The sequence below is a fragment of the Sinohyriopsis cumingii genome, unplaced genomic scaffold (genome assembly GCF_028554795.1).
Source record: "Sinohyriopsis cumingii isolate HCF-2022 unplaced genomic scaffold, ASM2855479v2 utg001510l, whole genome shotgun sequence".
Lineage (NCBI taxonomy): Eukaryota > Metazoa > Mollusca > Bivalvia > Unionida > Unionidae > Sinohyriopsis > Sinohyriopsis cumingii.
Window position 1 is genome coordinate 2,128,123 of NW_028316007.1, and position 20,540 is coordinate 2,148,662.

General features: G+C 35.4%; 1 protein-coding gene across 1 annotated transcript in view; it reads right to left on the reverse strand.

Moving 5' to 3' along the window:
• LOC149772417 (telomeric repeat-binding factor 2-like) overlaps positions 1-4,544 on the reverse strand; it is a 60,897-nt gene extending 56,353 nt beyond the window's left edge. Inside the window, exons 1-2 of the mRNA XM_089947847.1 lie at positions 4,388-4,544; positions 3,612-3,841 (exon numbers count right to left, since the gene is read on the reverse strand). Coding sequence (XP_089803973.1) covers positions 3,612-3,841; positions 4,388-4,544 — 387 coding nt within the window. The remainder of the gene's footprint in view (positions 1-3,611; positions 3,842-4,387) is intronic.
• Positions 4,545-20,540: the final 15,996 nt, after the last annotated feature.

Genomic DNA, 20,540 nt, shown 5'->3' on the forward strand with positions numbered 1-20,540 from the left:
GAACTAGGGCTCAGGTGAGGGGCATTTAAAAAAAAAATTGGTATGGTTAGTCAATGTACTGCTTAAAAAATCACAGGGCGAAGTCGTTTTCGCTTTCCTAATGGAAGAAGGAGAAGTTTACGTTTTCTGGCGACTTGTCACCCACTTACGAATGGCATTTTGTGTAAGTCTCAACATGTCTTGATTCTGAGGTCACGTGCACTGCTTATTCCGCTACATTCAAAAATGAACACAATAACGAAAGCTAAAGTTGTTTATTTGATGTACTTTTATAAATTACTACACGTACATCTCTGGGTCTTTCTGCCTCTGAATTCAATCACTGTAGATATCAGTGCATTTTTCCACCCGGCCACCAGTCAAAGTCTTTGAACTTACCGCCCAGCTATTGCATCATGTTCTTTTTTTATGTACTCTTATAAAATGGCAACATGTATGCATCAAGGGGTCTTTCAGTCACTGAATTCTGTCATTGTAAATATCAGCACAGCTATTTGATCAACACATTTTCCCACAAAGCAGGTGGCTGAAGCAGGACTGGCAAGTCTTTGAATTTTGCTGCACACCTATTACATGCATACGGAGGACTCCCGCCTCAGTGATTTTCTGCGTCCCAGATCAAAAATTGGCATCCACATACATGTAATTAAGCGTTTCCGAGATCTCTGGGTACAAACAAATGGCAGGGTAAGCAAATACTATACTACAACCTGAAACATCTGAAGTATGGACTCCTTAAGTCCATGAGACATATAAAGCATTAGATAAATGGACACTAACTTTAAATGAATGAGCTTGTTTTATATCAAATCTTCAAATTCTAGAGTGAACATATGGAATTATTATGTTACATTGTATGTTATCCTTGAGGACTACTTGATACTGAAAACACCTGTCAATGACAAGTAACTATACTGAATGTCAAGTAAATAAAACAACAGAATTCTTGCAAAAAAATCCAACTCAAAATATTGACATCATCATGTCACAGATCATGTCATGGATAATGTCATAAACAGAAATAACAAGGACAATGACAAGAAGTTACTAACCACAATACTAATGATAACATCCTGTGCTCCAAGTATTTATCAAACTTTAGCAGCCATAGGGTGACCAACTTGAAGATTCGAGTGACCATTTTAAATAGTTGGTTACCATGCTTGAACAAGTTGGTCACCTTAGACCTAATAACAGAAACTGATGGGAACCTGTAAATAATTATTACCATCACATCGTTTCCTTACACTGATCATTTTAAATACATTTTATTGTTTTAATTCATTTTGTTAACCACATTTTACAATTGTATGAAATCATGATCTTGAAATCTGAGACACTGTAAGAATATGAATTACAGATACAAGCGACTGAGATCAGAATTAACAAATTTAAAATACAATATGTGTAAGTGTTATTATTCGTTTCGTATTTGATGAATTACTTCAGTGCACCACTTCACTGCATCCTCTGTAATAGAGAAAACTGAAGACTAGATTTCAATCTCAATCTCACAGTAACATGGAGAAATCAAATTGATTGCAGTAGTTCTTAAAGAAGCATTTATCCAAGAAATTGATTACACTGTACAGCTGTGAATTTTACTCTACTTGAAATGCAAAAACACGTATGAAGAATTTGTTTAATTTTTTTCTAGAGGAAGAACTGAACTTCTGGCACATAATTGATGTCACCCACACGATCCTCAGGAGGCAACATGCTATCTACACTAATCAACCTATCATGTTTTCATAAAATCTGAGTGGTGTAGAGGTAACAAGCTTGACTGTAATTGCCACAAAATATTAAATCAGCAGTCTGACCCTCACAGTGTTATTTTTGTTTATAATTTATATAAATAAGTTTCTTTTATTTTATCCTTCAGTGAGTTATACTAGCATCTCTTGCATTATTTTTATTTGTCTTTCCTGAACATGACATAGCTTTTTTGAATAAAAAATAAACCATTATCAATCCAATGATCTGAATTTGTTTTAGAAAACTATAAGCAATTTGTTTTTAAATACTATTTCAAATGGCTGCTTGAATTTGTCATTTCCTAGGCCATTCTTGTATATCATTCCACTGTTTTCTAAAGCTGATTAGTGCAATTCTTTTGCTCATGACCATTCTTCTATGTGCAAGACCGACAGACAGAAACTATAAGAATCACCATATAGAGAAGAAAAACTGGAGGTGATGAAGCATTTTGAAGTCTATCCTTCACCTCCAATGTTCAGTTACTGGGATTTTTGGGTCATATACATATCATTTTTTACCTTTAAACTTAAAATGTACATGCATTATGAATATGTGGATCGCTTAAATTAGGCTAGATGGTTGATCACAGTCCGACCATCAAATCAAATTACAAACAAAAAGCTTGAAATTGGTATGATTGGGGGAAAAAACAATAATATAGCATGAATTTCAATAGAAACAAAATCAAGATCTGTTTCCTGATTATATCAACCACTGAATATACAGGAGCTGAAGGAATAAATACCTTGTGTTTAAAAATAAAAAATGACATAATGTTAAATTCTACTAGGTTATGCCATATTAATGATGTTGATAATAAAATCATGGGTAGTTGTAGCAGTGTGAACTAGAACAAATATAATTTTTTCTTTATTCCATCCATTCTAGAGACATATTTTTCACACAAAATAAGAAACCAGTGCTTGTTCATTCATAGTCTTAACAATAAATGTAGCAAATCTTTTATCCTATGTTGGTGAAGTAATAAAACCTTGTGATATATGTTAAACAAGTGCCACACACAATATCATGTACAGTTCTTGTGCTCCACCCATATAAATTCACAAAAATATGTAAACTTTTCGGATCAATCATTATTAGGAATATTTTATGAATTATTAACAACATAAAGTAAGCTTTTCCCTCGAATGATGCATGAAAAAAACAGCTTTCATCTCTGCTTGTTTTGAACATTTTTAATTCTTCTCAATACACATTATCAACATCTGGCTATTATTAATGTACAAAGTGCATGCCTTGCCTTTTTGTGAACAAAATGATCAATTAATACATAAATGGGGGGAGGGTAACTCTGGCAAGCATCTGACAGCAAATCAGTGCTAAAAATAAACATGAGTAAAATGTTTTAAGAAGAGAGAGGGACATTTTTAAAGATGAGTAAAATGTTTTGAGAAAAGAGGGACATATTTAAGGATAAGTAAAATGTTTTGAGAAGAGAGAGGGACATCTTTCATCTACATAAGTTTCATCTAGGTTCTGATTATGGGCTGAATTGGCTCTTAAAGTACCTACCCGTTTTATTTGCCCAGCAGAATACAGAGAGCTTAACAAAGGAGTTTTCTCTCCAATGAAGCAGAATTCTGCAGTTTCATAAATCAAAATAACATTAGGTTGTGAATGAAATTGCTCCTGCCAAATGTTTGTTTTTTTATAGGAAAAGACATGGGATATACCTGTCATCAGAAAGCACTGATTTCATTTTCTAGTTACCACATTATGATTCTGAAGGTATCCACTTGACCATTTGCTTTTATCAATTCTGATTTATAGTTGCAAATTCTACCATGTTAGTCAGAACCTGAACCAAAATCCATGGGAGAGACTTGTACCTCAGCTTTTATTGATGGGATTTTAGATCTTCCTTCTTCTGCTAACTCATCTTCCTCAATAATAAGACATCGGAAAACATTCAGCATGTCTTCCAGGACTGTAAGGTCACTGTTGAGGGAGTACTGTATATGGTAATCCTCCCCATCAACCAGTCGACACAATATCATCAACAGTCTCACTTTCTGACTGACATACTTTCTTGCCTTCAAGAACGGTCTGCAGATTACACCTGTGTGTAGAGTAGAAAAAAGTGAACAAGAATATCAGAAAAAGACATGAAGGGACGTAACTGTTTCAACAGACGGATACCTATTTTTAACTTATCATTTTCTATAATGAACTTAATTAAATAATTTCATGCAGATATATCTCAATGAAAGGTTCAAGTTTGCTAGGCCAGCTAGTAAGCGGTTACCCCATGCCGACACCAATGGTGCTGGCAAATTCCAACTTTTTGATAGGGATTGAACTCTGACCCTACACCCCAACATAAATGTCCAAATATCAAAAATGGGGTAACAAGGGTTAGAAGAAACTCGGACGAAAACAGATTTAAGTCGACACTGTTTGAAAAAAAAAAAATCATAAAAAGTACAATTTCTGACATTTTCATAGAATAAACTTTTATATGCTTCTTTCAAATAGCATTACGTGTGTACAAATTTCGATTGAGTTATCTTTCAAATAAAAAAAAAATGATTAGTCCATTCTAGTCTTACAAAGTAGCAGTTACTGTATATTACAAGGGAAGATGGTGTTGTAATCGTGTAGTTACCCTGTATTAAGTCTCTAAGATTCTGTTTGTCTACACTTCGTGATTCATGAAATTCCAACCATGCAGTGCGACAAGCCCAATCAAGAATCCATGTGTTCAAAAGACAGCTGATTTTAGAATGTTTCTGGTCTATTTCGACATTATCCTGACCCGCCATTTTCAAACAAAATTAGTTTTTGTTATTTTCACGAAGAAAATTCCGTATACATATTAGAACAGCGTACGGTGCAGGCGTCGATCCGGAAGTCATTCAGTCATTCAGTAACTGCCATTACCGAACAGGCCATTTATTTATTTATTTATCTATTTATTCACTACAAAAATTAATAAATTAGCTATCTATGTTGATCATAAATATGTATTTAACAGTTTTGTGTGTGTGTGTGTGTGATAAAATTATACTCTTATGGACAGAACATTTCTGAACATATGAACACACTTTTTGTATATAATATCGTACTAAAATAACGTGGTCCCGTTTAAATATTATGACAATGTGCTGGCAGGCATATTTACTCACACTCAATAATGAGTGTTGTTCTAAAATTTAATAGTAAAATAGTTTAACCCAAATATATTAAATGTTCTGCACCTCAAATGTCATCAATAAACTTTTTTTTTGAGGGTTCTCTCTCCTTTTTGATCTTCTCAGACCACTTAGGGAGGCCCTCCTGCCCTGTATGTTATGATTTGCTATTTTTTGTATGTTTTGCTATTGTGTTATTGATTTATGAATTGTTTTTTGTTTATTTTTAGGATTTTATGTATTCATATTTTTTAATGTAATCGTCTTTGCTAAACCAGCTTTCGATTTCCAATCTTTTTTCCTCCTCCTCTTGTTGCTGTCTTCTTTGTTCTTTTCTTTTATTTTTCGTCATTTCTCTGAGCGCTTTCCGTACATCTGGGCTTGTTGTTCGTTGCTCATTTTCAGTAGTTTTTGTTATTTGTGATGCTTCCTGTCTTTCTTCTTCTTCTCTTATCCTCAGATATGGATGTTCGTGTGGATCTAAGTTTCTTTTTGTTATATCTGATATTTGGGTTACTCGAGTTTTCTGGATTTGTTGTAATTGGAAGATTGTGATCTCTTCCTGTAATGAATCTTCTCTTAGACTCTTTGTATAAAGATGCTCATCTTGCAGTTGTTTTGCAGTTTCTACACCTTGCTGTAATGACTTGGTTTCATGTTGCTGTTGTGATTGTATTGGTCCTTGTAGGCTTTGTAAAGTTTGTTGTTGTTGGTTCCTTTGTTGTTGTTGTTTTCTGGTTTCAAAATCTTGTTGGCTTGGTGTGTTTTTTTTGTTGTTGACTTATTTCTTCTTGTATTTGGAATAGTTGTTTCTGTTGTTGTTTCTTTGTATCTATTGTCGTCTGTGCGTCTTTATTTTTGGTGTTGTTGTTGTTGGATTTTCTGCCCTTGTTTTGTGTTTGCAGTTTCTTTCTGTAGTGACTTTTTCCTTTCCTGTCGCTCTATATTTCCTTGCTTCTGTTGAGGATGTAATTGGTTTATCCTTTGTTTTTTAGCTGCTTGTATAGGTACTATCTGTTCTTTTTGTTGTTTGGTACCTTGTTGGTTGTTTTCTACCTGTATTTGTATCCGTTGTTGCTGTAGCTGCTTATAATGTCCTTGTCCGTTCCCATCCTGTGATATTTGTTGTTGTTGGTGCTGCATCTTTTCTGTCGCTATTTGTCTGCTGGATGTGTTTGTTGTTGGTGTTGTCGTTGTTGGTACCCTTTCTTCTTGATTTTGGGGACATTTAAATGGTGTGTGACCTATTTTTCCACATCTATTGCATGTACGGTCATATATGCATCCTTTGTACCAAGACTCGGCTAGGAAACCGAACATGTAGAAAGCTCTCTTGATCTTCTTCATATCGCTTTTTTCGATTTCCAGTATTCGTGTTCCGTCTAGTATTGTTTTTGTCTCTATAGTTCTATTCCGTGCTGAGATTACTGGAATATGAAATTTTTCCTCAAAACGTTTAACTATTTCGTCTATTGGAATTTCAGGTGGGATGTCGGTCACATGTAGTTCTCCTATTCGTTTTTTTTATTTCTCTTAGCAGGGATGCTGGTTCTTTTACTGTCACTTTTTCTTTCCCAGTAAACATCTCTCCATATGGCAAAATCGGTGTCTTCCCTTTCGGTCTTACGGTGTAACCTTTGTATCCGTTAAGGTTTATGGAGTACACTCTGTTCGTACATTCTGGATGTGCTATCTTCATTGCTATCATTACCGAAGTAATACTAGGTATTTTATCCATTTGTATGTGCCTCATATCTATCTCTTGTGTACCTTCTCTATATGTGCATTGTAGGTAGCTTCCTTCATGCGTATCTATCCTTTTCAGCTTAAAGAATTTCTCTAGTTGTTTCACTTCTCTTCTGATCGCCATATTGTCTCGTGTTTCACGTGCTCTGGTTTCGCTTGCTTGACTTTCCATGGTATATTTCCTTTATATTTGTATTTTTGATATATGTAGATTCTGTCCTTGTTGAGACTTGGAGTCAGTGCATCTATTTCACGTAGTGGACAGTAAAGATATTCCTGTTGTGGGTCCCAGGATCTCTAAACTGTTTGCTTTGTTCGCTCCATTGCTAAAACTGACTGTACTTCTCAACAAGGAGTGTAACGTTTCATCTATCATCTAATCGTCACAATATAGGGAAGTACGTTTTCATTGTGACATCACCACGCGCGACATTCAATCCAGTTTGTAATGGATCACACCCTTTAGGTTGACTTCGTCCAAAAATATCCACGTACTTTAACCTTGAGTTTTGCGATATGTGTTTCTCGGGGCATGTAAATAATGACCTTCCATAGGAATATGGATTTACAAGAATCCATAATTTAATGAATAATTGCCTTTTACAGATAGGTGTCATCAAATTATAAACGATTACACCCATTACGGAAATATCGGTCACGTCTACCATATAGCACCTACTTGCATATATCAAATATCTGCATAAAATACCCAGATCCTTTACTTCCTAATTATTGCAATATTTGACCAATTTTATATGTATATATTATATTTTGTTATTCTCCATATTTACATGGTGCTATGTATATTTATATTTTTTTTCAACTCCTGGTACGTGGTTTTATTTACATTTTTAATTTTTTTATTTATGGTTGCAAATTGTACAGAATATTTTAGATCTTTCTACCTGACATAAGGTCTGTTAAGAGCATACAATTACATAAGATCTGTGAATAGATGCTTAAAATAGCTGTTAATAATTTTAATAATAATAATAATAATACAGAACAACACCTTTGGATTAATTTCTCATTGGCTGATGGGGTTTGGACGGTTCTAGAAGAATTCAGTGACTTCCCATTGGTTGTGCTAGGTCATATGAATAGTTTTTTCTAGACAAATTGAGTAGTAAGATATGTCACGCAGGCTATACTGTAAATATAGTCGTAATATATGGTGTATATAAGGAGAGAACTGAGCAATTAGATTCATTCCTATTTTGGGGGTCATTCTCGTTTTTTACGTTCCTGTTGTAAATCTGCAGACGCGTTTTGTGTTGTAGTTAGATAGTATTCGAGAGGAAAACATTTGGTTGGACTGTTCAGAAGAAACAGAAAGTTCTCATTATTTGGACTATAATATTATTCTGGAACTACTGTGATTTATTCGAAAGAGTTCTGAACGACGCCATCTTTAACGATTCGATTTTTGGCGGACCATTACATTTCCGGGTTTGAATTTTATACCTAACTTTTCATTCATATGGGCTTTTATAGAACTTTTTCAGGACCGTTTTGCATTCGCTTCATAATATTGTAAGTTCCTCTCACATTTTCATTGTAACTTTTAAAATTTTAAATTATTTGTCAAGTTGGACAAAACTTGTTGGTTTTGCTTCTTGCTGTTACAAAGATTACGTCCATAGAGTAGCACACGATCATATGTCACAATATTGTTTCTGTGATGCAAATAATAGATCTGATTTATAAATATATGGCTTAGAGATCAATGACTTTTCACCCCGGACTGCGTTAGGAGCCTATACGTTTGTTTCTTTATTTTTTTATGTTTTTTTTTATTATATCCCGCACTTAATACAGAGGCCAAGGACCAGATGGAGCCAAATGCAATGTTCAAAGCAGTTTGGAAAAAGGGTTTCCGCCTAATGGTTAATAAAGTGCATTTTTTTTTTAACACATAACCCGGTTCTACCAACGACCGTTTTTCCACACACTTTCGCCAAGAGCCTGAGCCAAAAAGTGTTCGCCCCTACATAGCAACAAGTCTAGAAGCCATACAAACGTTTCGTCCAGCGCACAAATTTAAGTTTGGTAGCTAGAAGAGCCCAGATTTGCTGGTCCTTCCAACATATGGACATTTTCTACTGGACACTAGTAGTGCCAAACACAACACAAGCATGCCATACATGGTAGTGCTCACAACGCGCTAAAACCTTGCCACACATATTCTACTCGAAAACAATATCGTTTCCAAAATCTCAAAGGCTCAATATTTGGCTGTCCACGACGGGTGCACACATCTACGTCCACGTGAGGAGATTCCAGTAATTGTCGACGCCATCTTCGTCTTTGACAACTTCTTTACAGCGAAATCCGCATTTTCTGCACTTTCGGGGACGAAGACGATACCAAGCGAGTTGTAAGCTGGATCCAGATGGCATCTGGTTAATTTTTAGGAGAAAACTCAGGCGACACTTCGCGCGAAAACACTGAGGCCACATCGTGCTCGCCGTGATCATAAACGCTACATGCGCAACCGCTAGACCACGCATTCCACTCCACAGTGCTTGTTCTTTAATGTTATTTCAACTATCTTCATTGATTGTGGAGACATTGATTGTGGAGATATTGATTGTGGAGATATTGATTGTGGAGACATTGATTGTGGAGATATTGATTTTGGAGACATTGATTGTGGAGACATTGATTGTGGAGATATTGATTGTGGAGACATTGATTGTGGAGATATTGATTGTGGAGACATTGATTGTGGAGACATTGATTGTGGAGATATTGATTGTGGAGACATTGATTGTGGAGATATTGATTTTGGAGACATTGATTGTGGAGATATTGATTGTGGAGACATTGATTGTGGAGACATTGATTGTGGAGATATTGATTGTGGAGATATTGATACTGGAGCCCAGCAGATGTCATGCATATAGATACCAACTATCTCGGAATGATATTCACTTCCTTTAGCCATGGCCTTCCAGACGTTACAATTATAAATAGAGGTGCGAATCACGTAAACGACATCACAACCGACAACGACGCCACCTCCGCATAGACGATTACAATAAAGCACTCACTATTACACATCACAAGGACAAAATGACTTTAGCAGAGTCACTTTAATAAAATAAATAATAGGGACCAAGGGAGAGGAATCCCACCCTGGGACTTAATAGTCCTAAGGTGGGAATACTATCCTAACTTCGAAGCAAGGGAGGACAGAAACCAGGCCATGGGGAGGAAGGATATCCACCCAAGCTTCTTATTGGGATAAACAAAACTCTATGATTTGGTGAACAAAACAGAGATCAACCCAGACTAAATTACAATTATTTTATTATTTATTATTTTTATTCCAACACAAAAACATATAACTCCAATAGGTTAGACAGGGAAAAAGCACACCAAATATCACTTTGGGAAAACCAGGGTGTCACTTCTAAGTTCTAACCAGCGATATATACTGGGATGGGGCTAATATGTGTCAATAAGGGGCTGTCATATCATCAGCAAATTTCAGACATTACAACATGAACAGCATGGGCTCAATATTTTACAACGGTCATTTTTGTCACAGTATTGATGTTTTTATGAAAAAGTTAATTTCTATGATACGGATTATGACCGTTGCCGGTGTCATTTTTCTAGATAAAATTTCGACCTGGTGGTCAATATTCTGTATAAGTTCTTTTTTATCTGTGAGGAGTCATATTATCATAGGCTTTTATGAAAAAGTCAATTTTCTATTGCATTAATTTTGACCGGGGGTAATTTTTCTACATAACAAATTTGACCGGGGCAAGGGGCACTATTCTATGGGGGTCAATTTCCTTCATTACACCAGTGCATTATGCGACGGCAGGTATGGGTTTGTGCAATTTCTAGGAGTAATCAGTAGAACAAACAAAATAAACCCTGATCAGCAGGCACCGTATACAACGACAGATCTGGATCTGTGTTGTTTGCAGTCTGACTAGCGAGTACATACGGTAATGTTTCAGATTATACTCTATATTAGAGGATGTTTTTAGTGAAATAATGCCTTGCTGCAGACCGAAACAAGTACTCTATATTTAAGTCTTTTGATGGACGAAATTTTCGGGTTGGCTATTCTGGCAAGGAGCCAAAACCGAATCCTATCAGGTGATAACTGCTATTTCTTGCACTTGTCGAAGTGGCCTGGTTTGTTTAATCATTTTCAGATTGTCCTAATTCTGGATCATTTAGCTGTTGTCGACACGGACTTTTAATGCTATCGTATTGCTGTACAGATTTCGAGAGTACCAGAAATGATTGGTATAGGTCTTTCATATTAATATAAATAATTTTAGATGTAAATGAAAGCCATGGCATATATATCTTTAAGTGATATATGCCATGAATTTAATGCTTTTCTGACATAATGTAAGAAAATTCTGTAAATACTATTTTGCCCCCCCCCCCCCCAAATCGTTATTTACATTTTGGTCTATATGAACTATAATTAGCTTAAACACAGGAATGAAAAGTTTGTCGAGGCTAAACTATATTCGACGTGGTACTGCGCACACCTCTCCAAAGTGAGATGACGCTGTCGCTTGATAAAAACAAGTGTTCTGTTTGTAAACTAGCTTAATTACCCGTCCCAGGACGGGAATAACAAAAAAGTGAATTTATTATATTAAAAAATTTGGTTCGCGAGTTTAAAAGAAAGTTTGAACATAAAATTACGCACCCCCCCCCCAAAAAAAAGTATTAAAATTAGAAAAAAATTGGGATGCCGCCGCGAGTTTTTAACTCGCTACCTCTTGTTTGGCATTCGGGGCACGTAGTAAAAAGACACATATGGGTGTTTATGTGTAAGACAAATCGTGTTGATAACATACAATGCTTGCTAATACGTTTGCTGACATTTGCACAAATAAGTAATTATTTTAACGTATAAACACTACTCTGTTGTTTTATATTATAGTGAGGTTCCTATTATATCGTTTGGTATCTATTAGGCTTTAAGATAGAAAATCAAACCTATGTAAGCCAGGGTCTGACTGATATCAAATAATCTTTAAAATCTATGAAAGATTATATCAACAGTCAACGCCCTGACACACTTTGTACGCGCTATACTTTTAATTTAATTTCCATTTCTATTGTCTTGTAAAAATCATGTCATCTCCATCCTCGAAGGTTATCGGCAAGATGTAGCTTGTATTTACAACATAAACACTGAAGAAGAACGAAAATCGAGCACTGATGAACAGTTGGGGAAACATGAAATTATGCACTTAAGGTAGAATGGTTCCTAATTAGAAATCGGAACTAATTATAAGGTCCTATTTTATGCACGTATAACGTGCGGTCAGAACTACATACATTTACGGTGTATGCAACATTCAACAATTTGTCATGTAGAGGACCATGTAATGACAACAAGGTGCCAAACACTAATAAACGCAAAGTCATGGACTTTCCTGATTTTGATACTTGAAGAGCAAGTAAAAGTACCTGGACTACGTGACGTGAGACACTTATTAATTTGTAAACAAACTTCTATTTTTTCCAGAAAAATGAACTCTTGACAAAAATCCGGATATCTGTTTTGCGTTTTAGTTAGTCCTGTAACTGATGTTATGATAAGAATTCTATCAATTGTGCCTTAACACTTGATAAGTCAAGTTGTTAAATGTTATGTCCAGATTGGGGCTGAATTTTTATTTTGCTGTAGTTCCGGTCGCGCTAAAATTGATCTGGCTCTGCGTGTATAAACTGTATCCGCGAAAAATGAAGGGAAACACATGCAACCAAACAAATGCATGTGTTTAGCTCTTGCAGCCCTTCAGATCCTAAATTCTTTTCTATCACTTTCCGAGAACTGAACTCGTAGAAGTAAGGCTTAGTTTTCATTATTTTACATGCAGATCCACAATGGTAAAGCAGAGAAAAGGCAATATTTATCTGAAATAAAAGAAAAACATATATATCGATTTGCATTTGATGTTGCATCTTTGTACCAAATCTTTTGTATGTATGAATGTATGTATGTATGTATGTATGTATGTATGTATGTATGTATGTGTCGGAAAATCATTACACACTAATCTCTGTGTTAGCGAGATCTTTTACTAGCGATGCGAAATATGTATGTATGCATACCAGGGGCAGATAATACTTGCACGAACTTGTGTAAAGATCATGCTTTTACACACAGTTATTCATAAACAATGCAATTTAAATTTATAACAAAAACGTAGACGGGACTTTTTGAGTTATGGTCAATTCCAAAATAAGTTTAGACAGAGAACTTCATAATTTACCTTTTATATTGATTTTATGTGATAGAATAACTCAGAATGATAATTACTGATTCAGAGATTGTCACGTAAATCCCGAGAAGAACTTGGTCCTGTCCGTGCGTCCGTCCGTGACTGTTTGATTGGGTGCATATATTGTAATGTCTGATAACTACTATAACACCGTCTAAGCAGGAAACTTTCAAATAAACATTATGATTGATACAGGTATGTAAATGTGCATGGCAGTCGTCGATTTTCCATCTTCCCTTTAGAAGAAATGACCAAGAAAATGAATATTGCTCATGATTGAATCTTGATCTAGTGAAATAGCAGGAAAACTTGACTTTTTTAAAATGAAATCTTCTTTTGAGGTAGATCTCGCAAACAGATTTTTCCGCGTTGTCTGGTTATTGGGGCGGTAATATTTTTGAAACATAGCGGAAATGCGGACGAATGATGCAAAAGGGGGATATTTTTTTTATTTAAATTTGGTCGACATCAACATTGCTAAACTGGGCATGGTCATTATTCGATTTCTTCGACTTGGTGTAACTACTCCTTAATTTTCTTTCTAAAGTGGCTTAGTATATTTAAAAAGAAGGAACATCTGAGCCGTTAGTTACATAAAACAAATACAAAAAATAAAAATGACGGATATCTTGATTTTTATACAGCTTCTACCGATTTTGTCGCTGATTTTCTTTATATAGTAATTTATTTAATTGCTGCGAATAAGCTTAATGTCTTCTTTTTAGTACAAAACGTGTGAGACCACCATGATGAAGTTCTCCACATTTTATAATCAATGAAAGCATACAATTTGTTACTAGTCCCCCCCCCCCCGCCACTCAGTGTAACATTGTATGCTTAAATAGCAAAAGAAAACAAAATGGAAATAAAAAATAAAAACAAACAATAAGCGCTTGTACTTTGTATCAGTGACCTTGAATATTCTTCTTGTCTTTTTTTTTTTTGTCTACCTTTATTTGTTATACCTATTCTAATTATTTATTTAGTTAGTTATTTTAATAGTGGCAGATTTTGTAATCCCCAACTTTGTCGAAAAAATCTATTACTATTAAATTCCAGTGCGTATAATCTGGGCAAGAGTGAATGCCAAGAACTAAACTACAGTGAGGTGGCTGTTACTTCATTGTCAGCAAGTAGATATAACTTACGTCCCATAAATCTATCATCTGGATTCTTTCAGTAATTGAAACCGTATTAATCCTTTTTTCTATCTATCCCACGAGATGCGGCATAAAGCCTTATCAAGATGCATGCACGAGTTAATGGTTGGGCAATGCTAGACCGCGACTATCGTATTACTGTGTGAGTGACGCAAACGGAATCGAACGGCGCCTTTGAGTACCTTCGTCGTATTCGAATATACTCTGGAACTTTGTCTTGAGGGGATACCAGTAATTAGTAGCACGTGCAACACGTGTAATACGGCATACAAGAGGAAGTTATATACAGTCTGTATTTCCGTTGCGACGTCTCTGCCTTTCTTGTCTCCTACAATTTCTGCTTCGCGTCCTAAATAGTTCTCGTCAAATCATGTTAAAGAAAGTCAAACTTTACATACGCTTCATTTGCTCCTAACATAGTTAGATAGATTAAGATTTCAGCGAAGTTTATCTAGAATTTCATTCCGACTGTAACTGTAGAAATCGCAGGTGCAAATTAAAAGGTGCCTATTGAAGCAGTTTATCGCATAGAGCGTGTTCATCTACACCATTTACCGTGCAAATGTTGGTGTTTTCTTGCGAAACAGTCGCAATGATTCGTTCCCGTCGCGATTGAATAACATTTTTCGATCGGAATTTGCTCAGGGTAAAACAGCCTTTCTTTTATCCTTATTTACAAAGTAAACAACTTTACAAGCCTATTAGTCATTAGTTTTACCCGCGATTCACACAAAATAAAAGCCTCAATGCTGACTCTTAAATAGGGTGTTAAAGAATTCATAGAATTAGAGTATGATATTGTGTGTACGGTGTGAATGCAATAGAGCAAGGTGCTGAAATGAACAGTACACGCCATAATTAAATGTTTACGTGTAATTTTCTCACATATAATACTCCTAATCTCTCCTTGTATTCCCGTCTCTAATGTCATATATGACCATGCCAGAATAAACATCGTTTGCCAATTAGATTACGCCACCTACCTTATGTGTTGATTTGGGAACTATTCCTAATCGAACCAGATCTCGAAATGCTGGTCTATGATTGTTTGTCCTGGGTGCATTCAAAGAATAATAAATTACCCCCTTACTGTATAAGTTTGTATTTATTCGCGAATTATTGTACATTAGATTCCGTTCCAATGATATCATTTTCATTCAAAATGTATTCTCTCTCTCTCTCTCTCTCTCTCTCTCTCTCTCTCTCTCTCAAATGATCTTCATCCTCAGTTTCACAATCACCATCTTTAACATTATCATTAACAGTAGTGCCACCGCCATCTTCATCATCATCATCATCATCATCATCATCATTTACAGTAGTACCACCGCCATCTTTATCATAATAATTAACAGTAGTACTACGGCCATCTTTATCATCAGCATTAACAGTAGTACCGCCGCCATCTTCATCATCATCATTAACAGTAGTACCACCGCCATCTTCATCATCATCATTAGGTGGCGCTATACAGTTTCGCATTTTGCATAGGGTTAGGAATTTAAAGAAAAAGAATGTCCCCGGATTTCCTCACTGGTTATACTGGCTATTTAAAAAAGACCTTGTATATCTTAGGTATAATGCAAAGAACCTTTAATTCCCTTTATTTTGGTGTATGATTGATGGGTGTACTATGGGTTATAGAGTATACAGCTTGGCCTTACTTCAAATGTGCACCTTTCAAAAAAGTGCTAGCTCTACTTGGTCATTTTCACTTCCTGAACTTCAGAGGTCAGTTGTATAAAAAAGAGCCGATAACTTTTTTTACATTTTATATATTTGGTAATTCATTCATTGCACTTTCAGAAGCTGGTATTGTCTAGTCTGGCAAAATTCATTTTCCCTATTTTAATAGCTGCTATGTATAGTGTACTTTAGACTAATTCAGACTGATTTTTTAACACAAGGGAGCAGTCATTTTAGTTAGCAGTGTGCTTAAATCGTGTAAAATTTCCAAAAGTACAATATCCAAAAGAAATATCATCCACATTACATTAATGTAGCATAGAGATATGCAAACATTCTCTCCACTGTGCATGTTTTAAATGCGAACTACTTCACCTTACATACGTCACTCTCTCAAAAGTACATATTATCTGGTGAGCGCCACCTTAACAGTAGTACCACCGCCATCTTCATCATCATCATTGACAGTAGTACCACCGCCATCTTTACAATCATCATTAACAGTAGTACCACCGCCATCTTCATCATCATCATTAACAGTAGTACCACCGCCATCTTTATCATCATAATTAACAGTAGTACCACCGTCATCTTTATCATAATCATTAACAGTAATACCACCGCCATCTTTACAATCATCATTAACAGTAGTACTACCGCCATCTTTACAATCATCATTAACAGTAGTACCACCGTCATCTTTATCATAATCAGTAACAGTAGTACCACCGCCATCTTCATCATCATCATTAACAGTAATACCACAGCCATCTTTACAATCATCATTAACAGTAGTACCACCGTCATCTTTATCATCATAATTAACAGTAGTACCACCGTCATCTTTATCATAATCATTAACAGTAATACCACCGCCATCTTTACAATCATCATTAACAATAGTACCACCGCCATCTTTACAATCATCATTAACAGTAGTACCACCGTCATCTTTATCATAATCATTAACAGTAGTACCACCGCCATCTTCATCATCATCATTAATAGTAATACCACCTCCATCTTTATCATCGTCATTAACAGTAGTACCACCGCCATCTTTACAATCATCATTAACAGTAGTACCACCGCCATCTTTACAATCATCATTAACAGTAGTACCACCGTCATCTTTATCATAATCATTAACAGTAGTACCACCGCCATCTTTACAATCATCATTAACAGTAGTACCACCGTCATCTTTATCATAATCATTAACAGTAGTACCACCGCCATCTTTACAATCATCATTAACAGTAGTACCACCGCCATCTTTGTCATAATCATTAACAGTAGTACCACCGCCATCTTTATCACAATCATTAACAGTAGTACCACCGCCATCTTTATCATCATCATTAACTTCAATACCACCGCCATCTTTATCATAATCATTAACAGTAGTACCAGCGCCATCTTTATCATCATCATTAATAGTAATACCACCGCCATCTTTATCATAATCATTAACAGTTGTACCAGCGCCATCTTTATAATCATCATTAACAGTAGTACCACCGCCATCTTTACAATCATCATTAACAGTAGTACCACCGTCATCTTTATCATAATCATCAACAGTAGTACCACCGCCATCTTTACAATCATCATTAACAGTAATACCAGCGCCATCTTTACAATCATCATTAACAGTAGTACCAGCGCCATCTTTGCAATCATCATTAACAGTAGTACCAGCGCCATCTTTACAATCATCATTAACAGTAGTACCACCGCCAGCAGCAACATATTATTATTATTTGATAATAAAGATAAAAATAAATAAAACTGAAACGAATCTTTTGGTTGTTATTATAAATGTTGGGACTGCACTAAATATTTCTCCTAGTTAGCGTCAAGAGGCAGCACAGGATTTTCAAACAACCGACCATTCATTTTAAGGGTGGTTGGGGTGGAGTTGGATTATTCTTCGAGCCCGATTTGAATTTATTTTTTAAACTAATATGATGAATATAATATTTTTCTGTCAGTCAGATCAAGACTATTTTACTCAAGCTAATTGAGGGAAGGAAATTGTTTTAAAAAAATTGTTTTAAAAAAAACCTAAGTAACCAAGTCCCTCCACCCAATAAGTATCGACAATACATTTATTCCACAGAACCGCGATCCTATTGTACTGTTTCTAATATTACTAATTTTATAACAGTTCCGAAGAAAATTTGTATCAGTCTCTGGTAAACCACGTGATGATAAATGATCTCTGAAAACATCCATTTTATGGAATTAGAAGCCAACCATAATTTCATTCAGACCGCTCCGGTGGCCTAGTGGTTAGAGCGTCCGCCTCGGAAGCGGGAGGTCGTGGGTTCGAATCCCGGCCGAGTCATACCAAAGACTTACAAAAATGGTACTAACGGCTGCCTCGCTAGGCGCTCAGCATTAAGAGGTTAGTGTTAGGACTGGTTGACCTGGTGTCAGGATAATGTGAATGGGTGGGACATCATACTACATGTCTGCAGCATGATGTCCCAGTGCTAGACATCACTATAAACTGCCACACTGCAGACATCGTAGCAATATGACTGAATTTTTTTTAAAGCTACGTTAAAAATCCTAATCACACAAACACATAATTTCACTCAAACACCTCTACATGTAATAAACGTTTCTTGACATAGCTACATTATACAATACACTGACAAAAACTTGCGGTACATTTTAGGAGAGAAAAAGAGAATGATTGTCGTTCGAGATAGCATGCTTAACCATAACTAGCACAGTGAAATATACAATAAAGACAACATACATACATCCATCCATCCATCCATCCATCCATCCATCCATCAATACATCCATCCATACATACTTACATATACACATACTTGCATGCATAAATATATACTATATAGACAACCATAAATAGACGGACGGATGTATACTCCTACCGCCAATTACCAATTTTATAGAGAGTGTTGGTGGGTTACGGGCTTGACATGTCGCTCTGTATTTATAAATCATGTCAATGTTTTGTTGATATAAATGCATTTTACGACATTAAAGTTGGAATTATGTAAATGAATGAAGTAATAACATACCAGAATTTAACTCCTCTTTATTCACACGCAAACATCGTGGGTCGGTGGTTCTTCCCGGAGATTTCCTGGGTTCTTCCTCCACCATTAATACTGGCCGCCATGCATAGCCTATCGTGTGCTGAAAAATGGCGTTAGACCCCACAACAACAACACAACAACACGCAAACAGTTTTAATCAGTTCCGTCAGTCCGGTTCTATGGGGTACCCTAAAATACGGCACAATAATTGAGCCGCATAGAACCTGACCGGAACTTTTAGTGCCATCTTTAACCTATACATGGTTCGTTTTAAATTAAGAAAAGCCGTTAACTCTTGCTTGAGAAATGCAGGTAATTTTGTCAATTAATTGAATAAAAGATGCTTGGTGACCTTATGTGCGAAAACAATTCCTGCTGTAGGCAAAATATTGTCAATTTCCCTTGTACTACTGAGCAATAAGTCATAGTGCGCACAATAGTATAAGTCACGCGAACATAGAAAGAAGGTGTATTGGTTCGATTCATATATATTTTCCTTTAAACAATAATATTAATAATGTTACAATACTAATTTAGATTAATGAATTCTAAAGTTACCACTCTAAATTAAATTGTCTCTCATTAATTCAAGCTGACGAAGTTCAAATTTGGTCAATAAAGAAAGAATGATCAGGACACAAATTTAGCTTTTATAAAAATGTTCACAGAAATTAATTCCTGATAACACAGACTGTTAATAGCAAGAAGAATTAAAAAGATTATGTCAGTGCATGCAAATTAAATTTTATTAACGCTTTGTTTGTCTATTTGTGTAGGGAAGGGGTCGGGTGTAGGCTAAAACAAAAAAATAGTGCACTAGTTTTAGAAAAACATTTCCAAAGTTTTAGTTACACGATGAAATCTAAATGTCATAAATATGTTACATAGAAATACAGATATGCAATTGTTTTTTTTTCTGCTTAGTTCGTACATACATTGCTAGCAGTCCATTTGCGAGCTCTTGAGAGTTAAAGAAAACGAAACTTCTTGTTACAAACCGATTTTATTAAATATAAAATGTGTAGAAATGTCAGTATTTACCGAAGATTTACATTTTATTGTTCTTATAAGGGATACTTTTTATTGATTTCTTTCCACTCTTATGTTACGTATTTAGAGTGAAAACAATAAGCATTGAAAATATAACAAATAATTTATTTCACTGGAAAAACTCTGTAAAAATGAAAAAATAAGAACTTACGGTTTTAAGAATCAAATCCAAAAATAATCCAAGAATAATCCTCGAATTAAATTTCAGAAGCCCTAACAATGATATGTTCTAATGAATTCAAGTTCGAGTCCCGACGAAAACTCCAAGATGGAAGGCGATGACGTATACTGTATCCTTTTGTGGTGTTGTAAAATCAACAGTTCTGTGTTATTCACAAACAATAATTCGGTGTTTGAATTTCCCAATACAATTTTAACGAAATGTCTTTGTCCAAAAATTCTGTATGAGCACTCGAATTTTTCCAGGAAAACAATTATCCTTAAGAATCCAAATAATTCGAATAAACATTGAAATGTAATTCCCCAAACTGGTCATAAACAAATGAACACCTTGACATCAAGTGTTTTAAGCCCAGACTGAGAAAAATCTCTACAAACAATGATATACAGTAACTCGAAACGCAAAACAAATTCCTGGATGAGGATCACCTTTCCAGAACCTTCGAGAAG